This window comes from Equus caballus, chromosome 8, assembly GCF_041296265.1.
Source record: "Equus caballus isolate H_3958 breed thoroughbred chromosome 8, TB-T2T, whole genome shotgun sequence".
NCBI classification, from domain to species: domain Eukaryota; kingdom Metazoa; phylum Chordata; class Mammalia; order Perissodactyla; family Equidae; genus Equus; species Equus caballus.
The window spans coordinates 56,393,833-56,415,366 of NC_091691.1; the positions used below are offsets into that span (position 1 = coordinate 56,393,833).

At 41.4% G+C, this 21,534-nt stretch overlaps 1 protein-coding gene across 5 annotated transcripts in view; it reads right to left on the bottom strand.

The window, feature by feature from the left end:
- KCTD1 (potassium channel tetramerization domain containing 1) overlaps positions 1-21,534 on the bottom strand; it is a 190,375-nt gene that overhangs the window by 39,924 nt on the left and 128,917 nt on the right. For 4 of the 5 annotated variants that reach the window (XM_014727687.3, XM_003365522.5, XM_005612809.4 and 1 more), the window contains exon 2: positions 6,778-6,956. In XM_014727687.3, the coding sequence (XP_014583173.1) occupies positions 6,778-6,956 (179 nt within the window). Of the gene's footprint in view, positions 1-6,777; positions 6,957-20,833; positions 20,946-21,534 lie in introns of all 5 variants that reach the window. The other variant, XM_005612808.4, reaches the window with a different exon arrangement.

Genomic DNA, 21,534 nt, shown 5'->3' on the forward strand with positions numbered 1-21,534 from the left:
AATAAAGACGTTTCTTGAGAAAACAAAACAAAACATAGGAATAAAGTTATCTTTAGATTTAGTATAGGGGGCAAATAACATCCCAAAGTGGGCCCATTTATCCTGTTATTTTCCTTACTTCCCGCTTCACTTACTACTAACTCAAATACTGTTTATTGTTTGTTTTCTTGTTTATTGTCTGTCCTTCCCCTCCCCCATGTAAACTACAAGATAGCATGGACTTTCCCTGGCCAGTATACGCCCCGGCTGTGGGGGAACACAGAGCAAATCTGTCAAATGAATTAAAGAATCTGACAGAGAAAACTACAGGCACCGTAGTGTGGCTGCATTTTTCTTTGAATTACACTCGAAGACAAGACTTTATGAGTTAGATTACTTTAAAGGCTGCGCTTATTTTGTACCCAAGTGGCTAAGGAAGTTTGCGGAACCCGCCAGTAGGGCAGTGTCTGTTACTGAGGGACTAGCTTTTCAGCATTCAACGGAAAATCCAGTTTCATTGTTTTTTTAAAAAAAGTCTTTTGAAGCTGGCTTCATTTACTCTTTGCCTATATAACTGAGGGGCAATTTTGGAAAAGCAATATTGAAGGATGAAGAGAAGAGACAGAAAAGAGGAAAATTTCCCCTATTATCCTGAAGAAACTTTCCATTTTTCATTTGCCAGGTGCCTTTCCTCCTTTAAATCCCTCCGTAAACTAATTTTCTTTGTTTTTAAGATCGACCAATATTACCACTCAAAGCTGTTCACCACTGGTTAGACTGTCCTCGTTCCATGCATTTCCACGGGCATTTTCACAGCAATGGGACACACACTCTCTTCCCATTTGTGCAGAAACTATATATCTCAGGTCGAATGCCACTCCTCTAAAAACCCCCAATAACCTATTCTGCAATTTTTTTTAAACTTAAGATAGACAGTGAATTATAAATCACGCCGATCTAAAGAGCAGGTTATAATAAACGCTTTCTATTCAGTGCCATGCAGTAGTCCTGAAAGAGAGCTCCGTGAACTGTTTGGCAAATAGGATGCATTTATGCTTTGGCATTTTTGTTGAGATCCTGAAACGTGGGCCCGTGTGACGACACCGTTGGACCCTTGTCTCGGGACTGCAGTGTTAAACTGGAACTGTGAAGTCATGAAGTCATAGCACAGAATCCCCAGCCCTAGCACAGGGTTACAGAAAACTCCCTCGGCTGGCGCACAACAATTACATGGAAATCCAAACATTAGAACTCAGTCGTCCCAAGAGTGTGTGCACCAGTCCCTTAATATTGCACCCATCCGACTTTCCTTTCAGTGCAGCTCCACATAAACCATCCTGTGATGGCTCACACATCCGTGAGCGGAGCACGCCAGAAGCCGAATCTCTGCTGGCAAGGCACCCATGCTTGGCATCTCCATTCTAACGCTCCAAATACACACACCCCTTGGGTGGCCGTGGGTGTTGACTGCAAAGCTGAAAGCAGAGTCCCTGGAGTTTTGCAATTACGTACATATGCTAGTGTGCTTAGTAACTCTGCTGCTATTTAGAAGAGACCAATTTAGCATAATCTGCTTATGTAGGAGTTAACTCATGTACTGGGTTTAAAATATACAAAAGCTCTGTTAAGCAGTCAGATCAGATGGCTCAGGGGATTGTAACATGAGATCTTGTCTTTTACCTCTAGGTCACTGGCTGACAGCTCAGTTAGCTCAGACCCCTGCCTTATTACCACCCGATTGGCTTGGCTAATTGGCAGCATCAGCCCACTTCCGGGTTTTCAAAAGTCCACATCTGAATAACCATCCACACAGCTGCTATTAATATTGTTTTTGTTTGAGTTGATAGTGAAGGACGAAATAGACGGAACTCTGAACTCAGACTCGTGTCTTCTTTTAAAGCATAGAATCTTTCTTTAATATCACACACACATGTGCCTAAGAAGACATTTCAGAGTGTCAACAGTGGGAGATTTCAAAAAGACCACGTAATTTGGTACCAATCTTAATTACTTATGACTAATTATTTAGATACCTAGATTTTTCCTTATCAATGATGTTAATAGTAGGTGCCTTGGATTTTTGAATCAGATATATAATCAGGTCTGTCCTTAAAATTTGTGGGTCCCAGGGCAGAGGACAAGGGAGGCCCACCTCCCACATGTCTAGATATTTACAACTTATAAACCAAGCTAACAAACTGTTAAGTATGTTCCAACTTCTTTGTATATCCGTTTAAAATCTTTTCATGATGCTGATGTATTTTTCTTGACTTTTTTTGTTTTACTTATTTGATGTAAAATTACTGCAGATCTGAACTGGGTGTTTTTCTTGGTGATTACAATTCAAAATAGCAACCAGAATTGGAGACTTGCAGGCTCCTCTGAAGGGGAACCGTGTTTATCACTGAGGTCGTGCGGATCAGCCTGTGTCTCGTAAACGCCCCCAAAGAGCTGTTTTGCATCTTACACAAAACACTGGCAAAGACAGAGCACATCACTGATGTACGTGGTACTTCAGTTAATTTGAAACCTTCGGTCCGCTTAGCTAAAAACCACCTGATGATGCAAGTGAGTAACAAGGGAAGTGATTAACCTTGTTGTAAAATTTAAAAGTCAAATTGCTTATTGAATCTGACTCAGGGTATACAAGCCAAAAAAAAAAAAAGGACATGGGTACACACACGGTGGAACCAGGTAAACTTGGTAATTAAAGAAATGAAAATCAAAAGATATTTTCTTTTGGTGGAATGACCCTTATGATATAGCATGAAATATTCATTGAGGAAGAGGGCTATATTCACTTGGAGGGACCATACAACTTGGTGTTGTTCAAAGCCAGATGGGGAAAATCAGGATCTCTCAGGAAAATCGCAGAGATTCCCGTTTTATTGGTCTGGGCCAGGGCCTCGCATGGCCTTCTAATGCTTCCCAGGTGCTTCTAAATTTTAGCTGTGTGGTCCACTGTACCACTTTCTGGGGACAATGTTCTAAAGGTGGTCTGTAGCAAAGAGGGCAGTAAATAGAATAAAAAATCACCTACAATATTTCAAAATGGAGTACAGGCTCTTTGCAGGACCTTTGAAATGGCAGAAAGATATTACATCTTTAAATATCACTCGTTACAAACGAATTAGTACTTTTACACTACAAGTCTCCCTTTGAAACCCTAGGAAACAAAACCAAGGAAAGAGCCCCCTCCCCTCCGGGCCACACCCAGGAAAAGGTGGGGGAGAGCAGAGCCAGGGTGCTCTAAGTGGGGAGAGCGGCAGGGAATGGGCCCATAGCATGAGAAGGGCTCAAAGGACCAGAAGCTACAGAACTAATTCTATGGTCATGGGCAACCTAACACCCCAGGATTTATCCCCAAAGTGCTAATGATATGCAAGAGATTCTCTCACAAGTTGCAAAGAACACCTGACATCTATGGGAAAAGCATGAAGAACTATTTCTTCCCTGTATATCTGACTACTAAAATTTGTGTATGGGTCCCATTAATCTGATTGTTGCTTTGAAATGAACTTTTAATTACTCCCTCCCCCCCCCAAAAAAAACCCCAAGAGGGATCAAAGTAACATACAGCAGTCAATTCAACATTTAACCCAGTGTCATCTGCTTTAGCTGTAAGCTATAGAAACAGAAGTTACTTTGTAAGGCTTGTTTCAAAGAGTCTTGACATATGCTCAAACGTATCTCCTAATGATAAAAATCATCTTGGACCAGCGCAGCAGTTCTGCAACAGGCAGGGGCATTTAAGATAAAGGATCAGAAGGTGCAGGCGCGGAGTCCCTTGAGCCTGTAGTAATCCAGGCAAGAATCCAGAAGTGGAGCTGTTTCCATGGTCTAGGAAATGAAGGAATGGGATATATTTGGAATTTGGAAGGCAGTTGGAAAAGAAACAATTGCTGGGTTTGGCAGAAGATTAAGTATAAAGGCAATAGTATGCGTTGGGCGTGGGGCCATGGCGTGCTTTTCATAATCACATTTAATCCTCCCAATAACCTTGCAAGACATATTTGTGCCTATTTTACAAGAGAGAATACAGGTGCTTAGAAATTGGACCTATCCATAGCCAAACAACTATTAGTGGCAGCGTCAGCATTCAAATCTGGGACTATTAGCTCTACAAATTATTTTCAATGTTGCTCCTGTGATCCCGTGGCCCAGTGGAGACAAGGAAGCATAGGGAAGATTGGGAAAGGAAGATGAACAATTTTATCTTTTCTAATTAAGTTGGTGAAAGAGAAATTCAATTCATGATGCATATAAGCATCAGGCTGGGGGATGGATAGGTTTAATTAAATGGTTTTTAAAAAAAATCTGTATATAGTTCAGTACTGTCCAATAGAAATAAAGAGCAAGACACATACGTAGTTTTGTGTTTTCTAGTGGTCACATTAAAAAAGTAAAAAGAAACAGGTGAAGCTAATTTTAATGATATATTTTATTTAACTTAACATTATTATTCAAACATAAAATCAGTATAAAAATTGAGAGATTTTCCTTTTATTCTTTTTTCTGTACTAAGTCTTGAAAAGCCAGTGTATATTTCACACTTAGAGGACATTTCAATTTGGATGGGCCACATTTCAAGTGCTCAACAGTTACACGTGGTCAGTGGCTGCCATGAGAGAGTGAAGATACTGAAGGGACAAGATCCATGGAGGTGATGCACGTCTCAGGGCGTGGATAACGAGGGACAATCAGGAGACTCTTAGAAATACTTATGGACAGGTGGCCACAGGAAGACTCTCCAAATGAGACGCTCTTCGAGGTCTTTAATAACATGAAGGCCCAAAATGATTAAAGTGGCAAATTATTTGAGAGAGAGGGACTGACTAAACAGAGCCTCTCGCCTTCTATCTTCTACCATTGCCAACAGGCCAAGTGACACCAGGGAGCTTCACGAAGGCCAAAACCCCCGTGGGGCCTTAGTTAGTGGGAAGAGACCCATCCAGCTGCAACAAACACTAGAAGAAAACCTACTGCTTACATCATATGCAAATGGTGTAATTATGAACTTCCCTCTGCATCAGAGTTTAAAAATCAGACTGAGGCAAAAGCTCATCAGACCAGACCAGCGAATTTTGCTACAGCTGAGGATTCGTTTTTTGACTCAGGTTTGTTTTGTGCCTTGCCTCCTACAATTAAGCATTCATGAGAAGGGGCACCGGGATTTTCAGTCGTTGCTGTGCGTCTAGCGGAAGGTTAGAAGGAATGGAAATAGCACTTGTTTTTAAAAGAACACTACTTACGATATTCTTGAGAAATATAGCCATCATCTAACACGATTTTGTAGCACCTGCTATAATGCACTTAGGGAATTTGGGAACTCAATAATCCTAATAACTGATATGATCATTTCATTTAAAAATACATAGTCTTTTTGGGTAATTGTATTAATAGACATCTGGTTTTTTAAAAAAAATGATTTCATTTTGAATTTATAAATTAAATCTGGAAATCAAGGGGGAAATATTTCAGCTGTCTTCTCAACCTTCACATTCTTTCATACAATATCAGGTAGTGGAGTGAGATAAAAAAACAAAAACAAAACACCAGCCTTCGTCCAGTTATCAAGACGACAGTGATTTTTTTTTTTTGAGGAAGATTAGCCCTGAGCTAACATCTGCTGCCAATCCTCCTCTTTTTGCTGAGGAAGACTGGCCCTGAGCTAACATCCATGCCCATCTCCCTCTGCTTTGTATGTGGGATGCCTGCCACAGCATGGCCTGCCAAGCGGTGCCACATCCACACCCAGGATGTGAACCGGCGAACCCTGGGCCAGTGAAGCAGAACTCACGCACTTAACCGCTGCGGCACCGGGCTGGCCCCGATAGTGATTTTTATGTCAGTGCTATCTACCTAGGCGGTAAGCTACCTGATATCTGTCTCTTTGTAAGAGGATCTTAAAAATGCAATTGATGCCCATCTGAAGCCCGAGTGGTGTGTTCCCATTTCACGTGAGCAAAAAACAGGCAGAGACCCTTTTCCCTGATATTAGCCCACGGGAGCTCATGCCTCGTCCTCTATCCACCACAGAGCTGGTGAAGACAAATTCTGTTAGAGGATCTGGGCATAGCCCCCAAATCTAGGCAGAGCCAGGAAGGTTGCCCCAGGATACAGAGTAAATTGTTCCCCTGGAACTCCTTTAGAATAGGTGGGTGTGGGCCTGGGAGGGGGTATCTCATAAACATAAACATATCCTGCCTAACTGTACCCCACGCTCCCTGAAAAGACACTGTCGATATTTACTTATCTGCCTTGAGCTCTCATAAGTTCCACTGCCCTTTATTTTTTTTTAAACAAGACTATCTTGGCTTCCTGGACTTTTGCATACTGTTCTAAATATACTGCCTCACTGATAAGAGTCTCTCTCTCTTTTTTTTTTCTCTCTAGTTCACAAGTTACTGGGCCAAGTGACCTCCTATTAAATTACAAGAACTGATAAGAAAGTGTGTTTTAGAAGAGGACAGGAGAAAGGTCAGTGGGAGAAATCATGGTCCTTTCTGAACTATGTTGAGAACCGTGAATCTCTTTGTAGAACAAAATATCACAGAACTTCATTCTCATGTGACATTTTGACATGTTCATACTTGACTAAGCTGTGGGTCAACCCTGACTCGTAGAAGATTTGCAGCCACATCCAAGAGCAGCCTCGGTCGTAGGGTGGCCTGCCTGGCACTTTCCTGTCCTAACCCTGGCCCTGGCGAGGCCATCCTGCTACGCTGATCAAAGGAAAAACAGTTAGATCATCAAATACATGCACTCTGAGTGTGACTTTTCCGTTGTTCAGATTACCTTGATTCAGGGTATTTGGTGAGGGTGGCCAGGCTGCTGGTGTACATGTGGCCGCCCACGTCAATGTGGACGGGCGCATTGGATTTGGTGAGCTGTGCTGGAGTCGGAATGCCTTGGTTGTTCAGTGGAGACGCAGGAGATCTAGTGATCAGAGGTCTTGACATATTGGGCCGACTGTCCTACAGAGAGAGAAGCCAATTTAGACATGTCTTCTTTTTGCACTGGAGAGAAAGGAAACACACACATCATAAAGAATAAGCCAGTGACTAGCGTTGATATTCATTCAGCAATAAAATCCAGAAGCTCTTGCTTTTGTTACAATGAATATTTGAAAAATAAATTCTATGACAGAGCAAAGGGAAACTTTGCATGCTCAGGATCAAGGAGCCGAATTCATGTTCATTTCAAATCATCCTGAGCACTGTGACAGCTTATTTTACTAATGACTTCTCACATTTTACAACTGGTAAATGGCATGTAAAGAAATACTGTTCACTCCGAATGAAAAGATAATCCACACTTAAAACAATCACATCTAAATAAAATAGGCATGCTTTCTCCTTCTCTTTGAAAACTCCCTTATTGCTATATGCACTTGGAATAAATACAGACCTTCAGCACTCGTGTTTTGCAAAAAGTTTTCTTCGATGTCTATTTTTCAAATCGGGAAAAAGAGGGCATGACTGGTCTAGACATCAGCTCACATACTCAAAGCAATCTTGTAAATAGGCACAAGTTTATCAGTCAACAGATTAAAAAAAAAAAACTACCCCCACTCTATGCATTTGGCTCTCTGTTTCTCTCCCTATAACACTGTGGTCTGGGGACACTTTGAAAAGAGTGTACCCTCCAGTGATAAGTATATGCTTGTGAGCCACGAGCACGCTGCTCTTCTGCATGCCGCGTTTCTTGAGGAGGTCAAGTTCCCAAGGAGGTGCTGAGGCAGATGTCCACGGAGCAGTGGGCAGTCCCACGGCAGAGGTGCAATGGGAGCAAAGAGAGCAGGAACATAGCACATGGTGGCAGCGAGACCATGCTGAAGAAACTGTCCTCTTGAGAAAATAAAATGTTACATCCTTTCCGTGGATACAATATACATATTTCAAACACTCTCCAAACATGGTTGATTGCCTTTAAATTAGAGCCCAAATCACAGACAAGTAAAGTCAGGTCGCTTGTGTTCAATGAAGGGGTCAAATATTTAGAGTCCACATCTGAGGAATAAGCTAGAATAGCATTTGTGTATGTCTAAATTCTGCAAGACCAACACCACTAGTATAACTCTCAGATTTATAATTTTGCCAGAGATTGTTTTCAAACATGCAAACAATGTGTGGCAAAGCCAGTGATAAGGCATAATAAAGGGATTTTGAAAAATGCCTTGGATGGAGATTAAAAAGGGGAAGTCATTTAGTTTTTGTGCATAAAACCCAGCATGATAAAATATAAATTTGCAAAACATCATAGATTTTATGATTGGAAACAGCTTTAGGAGTTACCTGGGGCACAATGTTAGACTACTTAGCATTAACCACATGTCCAGGCAAGACCGTGAACGCACAGGCTTTCCGAAACTCCGCGTCTACTGTGAACGGGCTGGTGCTCGGGCCTTTACACAAAATGCTGACCATCTGTGTTTATGCTTTTCTCCACGCTGGATCAAACAGAGCCCAGAAACAGTCACAGAAACAGAGTTAATGTTTTATTTCTTAAATTGGGTGGTGGGTTCATGGGTGTTCACTCTATTCTTTCTTATACATTCTTGTGTATTTTTAATAATGCAAAATAGATATTAAAAAAAGCACAAAAGGATGTTTGTAACACAACAGAGAAAAGAAGTCAAAGAGGTATTGAATACGAGAAAAAAATTAAAGAACAAAGACAGTTGGTAGGAAATATAAAACAGTTAAGACTTGGAAATATTAAAAGTAGCATGTTAAAATTCGGATGACCAAAACCACATTGTTTTCCTTTTAAAATGCAATCACATAATATGTGCTTTTAAGAGATACATACCTCCTGACTTCCTTTTACAAATGATTTCCCAGCTAAAGGCACCCCCCACACACACACCCTGTTACAATTCAGCCCATCACAGCACCGCGGTGTCTGTAATAGTTTTTCAATTGGACACATTCTATATCCTGCCTGAGGGTGCTCAGGCGAAAATGAACAGATTTGCAGGGTTAATACTGTAGTTAGACTGTGACCTCATTCAGCGCAGCTCTAACACTGCGAGGTCTATATAGAAGGAGAAAAAAATTAAAGCATAACCGATCGGTTGAAGGATTCCAGATTTCTCAGAATCTATCCCATTTACATTATAAATCATAAATGTATGGATATTGCTAAATTCAAAACTAAACCCATGTTTCTTCAGCTGGGGTGGGGGTGGGGGGAGTGGAGATTAACCCTTAAGGGCAAGGAGAGAGTTCCTGGTGGCTGCACTCATCAGACTCTATCAGGACCCGGAAGCACAGAAGTGGTCTCTGGTGAGCCCTCCTAGCTGTCTTCCTAGGCTCTCTCTTTCCATCCCAGAAGCTTTCGCTGTTCTGTATGCGGCCCCTTAGTTATGATCATTTCCAAGGCACTAACTGACATTAGCTAACAGAGTAAAGGCTTTTCCTTCTGTATTTTCTGGATTGGTGAGACTGACAGAACTTTTAAAATCCATGGGCTGGGGTTGGGGGAGGATCTTTGGGGCTGGGAGGTCTTGGCGCTTGTAGTGGACACTTAATATCTAGAGGTTTCATCTAACACAATTCTGGCAAGCTCCTTCCCTCGCCAGTGACTGGAGCTGATGTTTCTCTTCTTTATCTGGCACTGAGGTCCCGGAGGGGATACTGACCTGCAGCAGCCATTTCCCTACCCGCCCAGGAGGAAGGCAACACCCAGGAGGCCTGAGCTGAAAGCTGGGTTCTCACTGACATTGTTTAGACATGGAATCAACCAACTCTGAGCCTCTATCTCTAAATTTCCTGTTACTTGGGAAAATAAATCTCTTTATTTTTCAAGCTAGTTTGAGTTGGGATTTCTGTTACCTGTCCGGATAGAATACGCTTCATTTACAGTTGCCTCCCCGTGAGGGCATTTGGCTTGGTGAGTCTCGGCCTGTGATGCCAAGAACAGCTGCCGGCTGATGGATGCAGCAGAATTCTGTCATATTATCACCATTCTCCAACTTCACTTCTCCAGCTGCCTTCCCCTTCAATCACTCACCCATCATCGTCTCAGTTTGGATATGCCTTTTAGTATTACTTCCGGGGAATGAAAACCATTAACTTCAACCGGAAAGGGTGCAAATGTCTTGAAGGTGGCATTATCGCTATTGAAGAAACAGCCCAAAGCACTGATATGTTCTGAAAGGCAGCCACGTAGAAAGCTATCTCTGATAAACCCCCTTCTGGGACAGTCTCCTCGCCCAGGGGAGAGGAACCCCACCCCCAAATTAAGCTACTTGGTTACTGCCCCTTCCTCATGCGTCCCATTGTTCCTTCCTTCCACAATATTTATTAACATCTCCTAAGTGCCAGGCACTGTCCCAAGGGATGGATATACAACAGTGAACATGACAGACTGGTCTCTGGCCTCACTGGGCTTGTTGTCCAGTGGGACAGAGAAGCCAGGAAACAAGCACCCAGCGGCCAGGCAGGAGGAGGCCAGGTTCCTGTGGTAGCATAATCGAGGGGATACGTAAGCCAGGCTTGGGGGCTGGGAGGAGGGATGGGGAGGTTCCCTGGAGACAGTCTATGCTGAGATCGGATGGATGAGAAGCCAACGCACAGTGGGAAGCTGGAAGGAGGGCTCCAAGCAGTATTGCCAAGGCCCCAAAGTGGGACAGCACATGGTACATTCTAGAAATTATACGTTCAGCATATTGTGAGAATTCTCCCACTTATTTTTTCCCCAGGGTAGGGCAACAATGCAGGAAATAGAAGTTTGTAATATGACGATCAGAGAACCACAAAACTAAATGATAACTTACAATAAAAAATAAATAAAACCCACCATAACATCCTTATATCTGGAAAAGGGGAAGAGGAAGAAGAAGGGAGCTAACAGGTGGTTTTCTAAACAGCGCTGTCCAATAGAACTTTCCGCAACAATGGATATGTTATGATCTGCACCATTCAGTAAGGCAGCCGCTAGCTACATGTGACTGAGCATTTAAAGCGTGGCTAGGCCAACTGAGGGACTGAATTTTTAATTTTATTTTAATTATTTAAATTTTAATGTAGCCAGTGGCTATCATATTGGACAGCATAGTTAAACCTTGCTTGAATTTTTCTTAATATATGGAAGCTCAAATCACAACAACTTGAACTTATCACTCATGTCTAAATGGAGAAGCAGGGGTATTTTAGAAGTGAATACAAACAGCTTAGGGCCCCACAACACATTCATTTCCCTCTCCCTTTCTAACTGTCTCACTCTCTTCTTTACTGATTTTATGAAAATAAAATAAATTAATAGCCACACAGTGAGGAAAACAAATGATGTCCTGCTGCATAGGCAACATCTATGGATCTCACAGAGACAGCGCTGAGAAAAGAAAAAGAAAAGACAGACTCCAGAGCACATCCCGCCATGATTCCATTCACAAGAAGTTACAGACAGCAAAATGAATGTTATGACAAAGCTCAGAACACTGGCCACCTCTGGGGGGTAGAGACTAGAAAGGGTAAGAATAAGCCTTCTAGAGAACTAGAAAAGCGTTAAATCTTGATCTGGATGGTTACACAGTTGTATACATATGTACACTTAAGATTGATTCCCTTTATGTTCTGCTTAAAAAGAAAATAAACCAAAACTAATCTTGGAAAAAACTCTTCCAATCAAAACACTTTACTGTTCTAATACTCCAAATTTAAATTTCTAATACAGAAATTTAAATTTCTGTGAAATATTGTCTTTTTTAAAAGCCAAAAAGATGTTTATTATTTGCTCTCATAGGATTCACCAAATCTGACGACAATACTCTGACATGGAACAGCCGCAGGAAATTTTATTTCTAAATCTTCTTTCCCCCATTTCTATCTTATATGGATTTTCTAGGCAGGTTGATCAGTTTATCTTTAAAATTTCCATTTCCCAGCCGCTTTCAGTGTGTGGCTTCCTTGTAGCTTAATCATCCATCTCACCTACCCACCAGGGCGGCAATGATTTTTCGGTAGCAGAGTCCTTCAAGGGCTTTGACTTCAGGCATCTTTCAAAAGAAGCTAATGAAAAATTTGCCTCCTAAATCTAGCCTAGCTGTGTGCTGTTCAAACAGGAGCCCCAGGGGCACTGCCTTGAACAAATGAGCTGAAGTTTAAACTCAAAGCATTAACGACTTTATTTGTTAAGAATGTCTGCCCCTGTCTTATATCACGTTTCACCATCAAATTGGACAATATCACCTCTTTCACTGGGAAAAGAAACAGGTTTCTTGGACATATTTCCACAAAAGCACATCAATAATAAAATACTTATCTATATTATTTGGTAGGGTAATTCATTACATTCAATACAGCAGAGAAGGAACTTAATACAAATCATAACTTTTCCACGAATTTCAACCTGGGTTTAATATACATGTGATATATTTCTATCACACATCCACATTCAAGTAGCATCAATATTATACGGAATACCTGGAGAATGGAGTGTTCTGATTAACTCTATTTTCTGATACTTGGCCAATATTTAGGATATGCAAACTGTAATCAAAGTATCTCAGGCAAGAACACTGAAGTTCCTAGGATGGAAATTGGTGATGACTTTGGGAGTGCTATTTTACCACGGGCACAATCCTATTGGGCTCACAAAGACATCACCTTACTGATCACAGTTACCTAATTGTATAACAAGACTCTCAACCACAAGGTCAATGTATTTTCTAAGAGGCCTCACTGGTTCCTTCATTCATTCAAGTAATAAAGAGGGAAAAAAAATCTTTTCCTATAACTTCACGAGTTAAAAAAAAACACAAAACACCACAGTGCTTCGAAATTGATGAGTACTGCATACATAATTTATTTAGAGGATAGTTTCTGTCAATCTCTGAAAACAGCAGAAAATTAGGCCAAAAAGCCTTCTGAGCATTCAAATTTGATGTCAAATATTCCATTTACTTCACTCACAGGAACCCCCTTCAAATTCACAGACCTACTTACTCTTAATTCATGCATGTATAATAATGTGGTCATTGGTTTTCTAGTTCACAGGACAATAACTAATTGCAAAATTCATCCAAAATTAAGTTGTTCCAAAATCAAACCCTAGACTAGCTTAGATTAGAAAGTATATGATATATTGAAGAAAGATTTCTGCCAAAAAACATAAAGAAAAACATTTTTTTAAAGGTAAGACAAAGGGCCGGCCCAGTGGCCAAGTGGTTAAGTTTATGCGCTCTGCTACGGTGGCCCAGGGTTTCGCTGGTTCGGATCCTGGGTGCGGACATGGCACCGCTCGTCAGGCCACATTGAGGCGGTGTGTCCCACGTCCCACAACTAGAAGGACCCACAACTAAAACATACAACTATGCACTGGGGGGATTTGGAGAGAAAAAAGAAAGAAAGAAAGAAAAAAAAAAGATTGGCAACAGTTGTTAACTGAGGCATCAATCTTTAAAAAATAAATAAATAAATAAAAATAAAGGTGAGACAACTTTTAAAACTTCATATAGCCGGAAAAGTCACCCATACAGAACAGGCACAGAGTACAGGAGAGACAGCCCTGGGTTTTGGGATCTGAGGACCTGGTTTGAGCTCAGCCTTACCCTTTGTGTGATCTCAGAGAAGTTCCCAAACCTATCAGACTGCAGTGTCCTCATCTCTAAGACAGGGGTGAATCTTCTCACCTTACTGAGAGGTAAAGCTGGCAGAGGGTGAGACAAGTCTGTGAAAGCATACAATACAGTGCCTCACCTAGAGAAGGAGAAAGGAAGTTTCTTTCCTTTCGCACATGAAAACTGAAATTTGACAATCCAGTAAACCAGATGTACAGAGGAGACGTCTATGGACTTGGTGAGAAGTATACAGAACTTTTTTTTTTTCCTTGCTAAGGAAGATTCGCCCTGAGCTAACATCCATGCCAATCTTCCTCTATTTTTTAGTATGAAGGCCACCAGCATAGCATGGCCACTAACAGAGAGGTGTAGGTCCACCCCTGGGAACTGAACCCGGGCTGCTAAACCTTAACCACTAGGCCACCAGGGCTGGCCCTAGAGAACTTTTAAAGTAGTTGATGAGGCAAGATCCATGGCTGAGAAAGACAACATTTTACACTGATAAAGCATTACACTGTGAGGTGTAGATGAATAAAAAGCAAATAGGGCAGGGCATAACAAGATGCCAGTTATCTGCTTTGGACAAAGTGTATGAAAGGAAGTAGAGAATGAAATAATCACAGTAGGTTCATAAAATGAAATGGCACTTGATCTGGACTGATTTTTCTTTTCAGATCAAAATCTTAATTTCACAGATTAAAAACAACCCCAAAATCAAAAATAGGACACTTTAAAGTTTTTTCACAATGACTAGCAACTGTGTTAAATTAATGTGCAATTACTTCCTAATAGCAAAACGAAATAGCAAAATGCTATTCTTCCCTTGCAGGACATTTGGTCCTGTCCAAAATGTCCGTCAAACATTTGGTCCACGCCAAAAAGTCCTTGATATTTGGTCCTCTCCAAAACGTCCACAATACATTTGGTCCATGTCAAAAGGTCCTTGACATTTGGTCTTGTCCAAAACATCCATGAACATATTTGGTGCATGCCAAATGGTTTTGGACAGGACCAAATATGACTGGATATCAAGGACCTTTTGGCGTGAACCAAATGTCTTCTGGATGTTTTGGACAGGACCAAATGGTCCTGCAAATGTCAAGGACCCTTTGGCGTGGATCAAATGTCTCCATGGACATTTCATACAGGACCAAAGATGACCAGATATCAAGGACCTTTTGGTGCGGACCAAATGTCTTCTAGACCAAAGGTCTTCCGGACGTTTTGGACAAGACCAAACATCTGCTAATCTATTCTTGCTGCGGGTCAGGAAGAGGAGTTCCTAGTGTTTATCTGTTTCAATGCACAATCTCTGCCAGATACGGAGTATGTGACCTCAATATGTCTTTTTATTGTTTTCTTTTTCATAGTGAAATATGTATCCAAGACGCTCCCTTGTTAGATTACCAAGCTGGGACCATGAAAAGAACAACTATTTGCCCAAATTTCTCTTTTTTCCCCCCAAAGGAAAGTGAACTCAAAAAAGAGAACATTTTGATAGAATTTTGCCTTTTATTACAGCTAGATTAATTATTCAATTAGATTTCTTAGATATTTTTAAATGTACTTAAAATATCACAGAGTATTTTTAAATATACACTACTGCTCAACTATGGGTGTTACTAATTTTTAAAAAAATTAAAACACAGCATTAAAGTGCAAGTAGATTCTTTAACAGTTGTATAGGGAAAGGCCATTTTTGCAAAGATATGTTGTACATACAATGAAAAATTCTGGAATTAAACACACGAAAATATTAGTAGGGGCTAGGACTGGGTGATGATATTACAGGCAAATTTAGTTTTTGTTTTTATTCTTTTGTGCTTTATGACATTGAACATTCACTACTTTTGAAATTACAAAATGCTATTTTTAAAAAGGAAAAAATGTATTGTCCAATTAAATCAATTACTACATACTCTTGGTATGCTGCTATATTTTACCTTCATAATCAGGGTTTTTTGGGACATTTTTAAATGAAGGACTGAATGAAGAAATACAGAAAAGGAACTGAACTTAGGGATAAGGCTTCCTTTCCCTTTATTTTCTTGCCAGGGAGGAAATGTGCAGAACAGAAAATTAAATGGGCCTCAGGTCATGGTAAGCTCATATTTAGCTGACACAGAAGTCTATTTAGTTTGATCCTGAAAGAAAGGAGCAGGAGTGTATGGTTTCCACACTTTTGGGAGCTATCTGGTCACCTGTCCCCTCCCCCAGACCCCCTCCGCTCCCAGATCTAAAATACAGCAACAGCAAGAGGGTAAAAGCTCTACATGGACACCTCTTGCATTTCCAGAAGTTGGTGTTCTGCACGTGCTCTCTTGGAAGGAAGATGCGGATGGCAGCAAAGGTTGGCAATGAAACAGTATCTAACACTCATAGACGGCCTTCCAGGCTGAAATCAGAAACCTCGGCACAATGTTAAGCATTATCACCATTTCACACAGAAGGAAGTTGACTCTGAGGTCAAGTGGCTTAGCCTATAATTATCTAGTAATGAATTTACTGTGATATTTTACACGCTAGCCATTGTGTACCAGGATAAGGTGACCACTCTCCATTCCTAGGCTATCCATGCTTTGGCTTTCACGAGGGAAAAGACAGACTTGCCTTGCTCCATCCACATTCTTCCACTAGGTCTGCCTGGGGATGAACACAACTGGCTGGAGGGTTAGAAGGACTGTCAGTGGTCATGCAGAAGGCAGGAGCTGCTGGCCCAGGAAATGGGCTCCTCCCCCCGTCACAGAGAATTGGCATTTTATGTACTCCTCTGACTGCCAGTCCTAGAATGTTAACTACAGGATACATCAGCCTCTAAATAGACAATAAACTTGACTTACTGACTTCTGGAATGTGGTCATAAAAATGCTTTGTCCAGCAGTGTCAAAAGCTAAACATGTTCCTTCTAAATTTAATTGGGTCCCTGGGAACCTCCTCTTAAGATTCTTAAATGGCTATTTGCTTGAGCCTTTTGCACTAAAAAATCAAAAATTACAATACACAGGTTTGAAAATACACTAGCTTACTCTAACTTAAGTAACAGATGTGTTCAAAAAGTTCATTTGCTCACTTGTTCATTCATTTAGAAAATGCTGGCTGGCTATTCTATTTGGTGCTGGGCTAAGGCCCTGTGGAGGTGAACTTTTCAGAGAGTTGAGAGTCTGATTTGGGAACTGGTCATATGCACAGGGATCTCCTGAGGACAAGAGATCCTCATGTAACTAAAAATATTTTAAACCAAATTATGCTTTAAATGCTCTGAGAACTACTTATTGACACTCTTAAGTAAATGATTTTGAGGGCAAACAATAATATTTTGGTACAGCAAGAATGTACCACACTTGGTTTTATGAATCCAGGGTACATTATTTTTTTTATTTTTGGTGATGAAGATTGGCCCTGAGCTAACATCTGTGCCCAGCTTCCCTTATTATGTTACTGTCACAGCATGGCTTGATAAGCAGTGCTAGGTCTGCACCCAGGATCCAAACCCATGAACCCCGGGCTGCTGAAGCAGAGCAAGTGAACTTAACCACTCTGCCACCGGGTTGGCCCCCAGGGTACATTATTTTTAAAGAAGACATACCTATATTTAGTAATTCTACATTACAAAGATCATACTCCTAATTTTTGACCCAATTACCTTTTAAAGAAGGAACTAGTTGCAGTGCTTCTAAGAGAGTCGGCATTGATCGAGGTTTCTAAACCCAGAAACGTTTTCTTGAGGATGTGACAAAGTAGAGACCCAAGTTTTCCTCTGAGCCACGTCACTTTGGCAAATTACTGCATCTCTCACTTCAGTTTTCGCATTTAGAATATATGCAGTTGAACCACCTGGCCTATAATGCTCTTTTCAGTCCTGATGTTTTTACAATTCTATGATTCTAAAAGATATAAACCATAGATAATTCAAATGTCTTAAGAAATTTAGCATTTTAGGAGGTCAGATTTGGAATTCAAAATTCCTTTGAAAGAAAGGGAACTGGTCATGAAATGAAAAGCATTCCAAAAGCATGAGTGCCAAAGAAAAAAGAAGCCAACACTAAGATTTCGAGATTTCTTAACAATCACAGCATTTTCTCTAACTGATTAGGAAGATTACATTTTAACCACTACTGCTTTTTATTCGCCTTTACTGACAGGAGGAAATGGCCAATAAATATGGTGCTTAATGAGCAGAATGCCAACTTCAGAGAGCTTCTTTACTTAGTTACCATTTTATTGGAGTATTGTTTATTTATCTACATCTTGCAATGTTCTAAAATACTAGGGGTCTGAAAGAAGCTTATCTGAGATTCCCTTACAGAACAGAAATAACTTGTTTTGGTGATAGAAAACAGATGCCTTTTTAATACAGTAAGAATCTCTTGTAAGCAGAATGAGTGTCATCTTTTCAAAAAGACACACTGAATAAAAAAACTGGAATGACTGAGGGACAGAGTTTCAATGTTTCCGCACCAGAAACAATGGGTGGTGTCATGTTGGCAGGGATGCCAGGTCTTGTGATTTGCCAAAAATGCTTCTCCTAGGTGAAATCCCGTGCTAGGTGGGATCTTTATTCTCAGAAGACGTAGACTGTTTCTCTGCTGGCTGTTCGGGTCATCCTGGTTCTTTGTTACATTATTCCCATTTGAGCTGCTAGTGGGAACTGCTATTAAATGAAAGTCGCGATAAACTGATGGCCTCCTCTGGCTCTGCTCCTCGTGATGTGGCCGAAGCCAGGCCTGCCAGCAGCCAACTGTGGCCAGTGACCCTGGGAGGCCCAAAAGTTCCTGAAGCTGAACTGTTAGTTCTGGTATGAGCACAGTAGACCTGTTTCTTGGGATATTTTAGAGGGGACAGTGATTGATGAAACTTCCTGTGCAGGAGCAGATGGGAGAGGAGATAGCGTTGAAAGCACGGATTAGGAAGAAGGCGAGTGAGCGGTAACAACAGCAGCAAAGCAGCCATCCTCCTTGCTAGTTCATTGCGACGAGCTATTCTTTGCAATTTTCACACTGTAAAGGAGACATCTGTGTTCTTGGAGAAGCATCTTAAAATAAATACCAACAAGAGTTAAAAAAACAAACTAACTTTTTAAAGATCAACCTGACTGGCAAGAAAAGTTTGGCACAAACACGGAAATGCATTAGAAAAAAAATCCTACCTGGAATTTACATAGCGCCTTATGCATATGAAGCAGTTATCTATGAGGTACTAGAACTCCAAAGATCTTATGAACAATCATAACCCATAAGCCTTCTAAAAGGTCCAGAGAGGGAAGACAGCAAGGCTAACTACTGTCGTTTGCAAAGAAGGAAAATTGAGGCGAGAATATTAGATTAATTGTGCAAGGTCAAGAAAAGTTAGTTGATTTAAAGTTAGAAGCAGAATATTCTGGAATCTAAACCTGCGTTCTCCCGTCTCCAACGTGCTGTCTCGGTCTGGGCCAGTCTGGTGGTGTCTGACCACCAGGACGTGGATGAGACTCTGCAAACAGCCCTCTCATCTGCCCGTGGCAGCAGACAGCATTGCACTAGAGCATTTCCACTCAAGGAAGCGAAACGCGCAGCAGAATGTCTTAGGTATTCTTAAAGCCCCAGCCTAATTTTATTAGACGGTTATTTAACCACAAGACACAGTATTTAAAGCCACGGCAATGGTGGGGGTGGCGGAGTGAGGTGGGGAATGAAATTCTGTCTAAGGAGAAAATTTTTTGGTCAGTGTTAGAGAAACAGGAAAGGGACGGAGAACAGGCCAAGAAGAAGTGAGAAGATGAGAAGGAACAAAAGAGGGGAGGGAAGTGAGAAAAGGACAGTGACGTGGGAGGGAGACAGGAAGAGAAACTGGTAGAAAGGAAAATACAGGAGAGTCGAGAAGAAAGAGACAGAAGATAAGTGTGTGTTGCGGGGAGTGGAGTGGGTCGGACTACTTCTGTCTCCTCACTTTCCAACCGCCTGTCCACTCATCTATTCAGAAGGTCAGTTTCTAACCCCCGTCTGCTTGCCCGTAGGTCCTCTTGTTTATTCCAAAGTAGGACCCTACTTGATCCCTGTAAGTGGGCTCCTTCAACAGGCAGCCGTGAGAGGTTTGGGGGGAGGGTTTAAAGGATTCTCCAGTCTCGTAATCTGCTAGGGTCTACGATCCCGCTACGTACTGCTCCCTTCTGAAGATGGTGGGGCTGAAGCCTAATTATTAGAGAACCAGGTACTTTCTTGACGCTGTTGGAAAGTTCTCCGAATAAATGAGCTCAGAGATAAATGGTTCTAGCCTGCAGAATGGAAGACCACAGGCATCAGTGGAAAGCCTACAGACACCACTGGAATGCAATCGGGGGTAAGCATACTCAGTTGTTTTTTCCACCCACTCCCCACAGTACTTAATGAAATCTTTTTTATTTTTGCACACAGTAGAAAATGAATAAACTTCCGAGGACGTTAAAGCAAGTCTATAAGGCTCTATAATTGAGTGTTCTGATCTCCTTCCAGTAATCGACCCCAGTGACTTTTCCCTTAGGGCAGGGGCCCTCAACAGCTTTTTCATTTGTTACCTATCCATCCCACCTGTCAAATAAAAAGAAAAAACAAAACCCAAGATCTCACGGCGTAAACCGGCGCAAATGTCAATTAAGGCAAAATTAAACTCCAGTGAGGTGATAGGGATTTTGTGGAAATTAAGTAAACGCATAACACAAACAGAAAAGCCTGATGCTGTCCTACTGCGCAGCAGAAACACCGGTGCTACAAGGAACCAGGCAGCGCGGGGCTCTGGAGGAATCTCCGGTTAGCAGTCCACACAGCGAGAGGCAGGGGTTAGGAGTCTTGGTACGGCTCAGGTGTAACAAAATGACAAGGCGGTGGCAATCAGCTCTGTAGGGCTGACTCGGGATCCCTGTAGCTCTAAGGGACAAACTCTTGGGACAGATGGGGGCGGGGCTGGGCAGGACAAGGGAGTCAAACCCTAACAAGTCCCAATCCAGGGAGAAGCGTTTTCACAGAAGAAACGTCCTCAGAATCACCCTTGGAAATCAACCAGGTTGCGGGCTCCGCAGGCGAGGGAGCTGCGTCTTTTATTCACCGTATCCCAGCCTCTAGCCCAGGGCCTGGCGTGGAGGAGGCACGAAATAAACACTTGCTGCATGACTTAACATTGAACTCCAGAAGAGATGTAAAAGGTGGGTCCACCACGGCTCCCCATCTTTCACCTTCCTTCACATGACTTCTTTCTCATCTCTCCAGCAACCATATAAGATATTAGAGACCACTTTAGTATAGAGAACAGGAGCAGAAGGGGAAATATGAAACTAACCTGGGGCTGGAACAGGCAGATGCTTCAAATAATGTAAGACAGCAATACAGCCGCACATGATTTAAACACAGGCTATGAGGAATGCTGTGAATAACTTAGGTGGACGTTTATTCTGTAATAAAAGTAATAACATTTTTAAATGAAGTAAAATATTTTATGGTATAATCTTATGAATTGACAGCTACTCTTTATAAATTCCATTTGGAAAAATGTTACTAACACATTAGCAATGGTAGACAGACGCAGAATGGAATTGCGAGCTCCAGCGCCAGCGTGCTGGGCTTCAGCGCTAGTTCCATCACGCCTGCTGTGTGATTTAACCTCTCCATGCCTCAGTTTCCCCATCTTTAAGATGGTAATAATAATGCCTTTTAGGATTATTGTGAAAAATCAGCAATTCATGTAAAAAAAATAGAAAGTTGTGAAAAGCACTTACCTAGGGCCAGGAATATAACTCAAAAAAAGGTAAGCTATTATTTTTAATGATGTTTGTAACAATTTATAAATGATAATTGTTTTTAAAGGATTTAATGATTATTCTTAAGGGATACTTACAAAATACCAGAATATGCATATGTTGCTCATACAACCATTCTTATTTCTTTATTCCCTCTGTTTTCCAGTGGTTCTGAACTTGCTGTGAAATCCCAGCTTACTTTACACTACATAGTGTGCAGTGCTATACAAATACCCAGAACCTT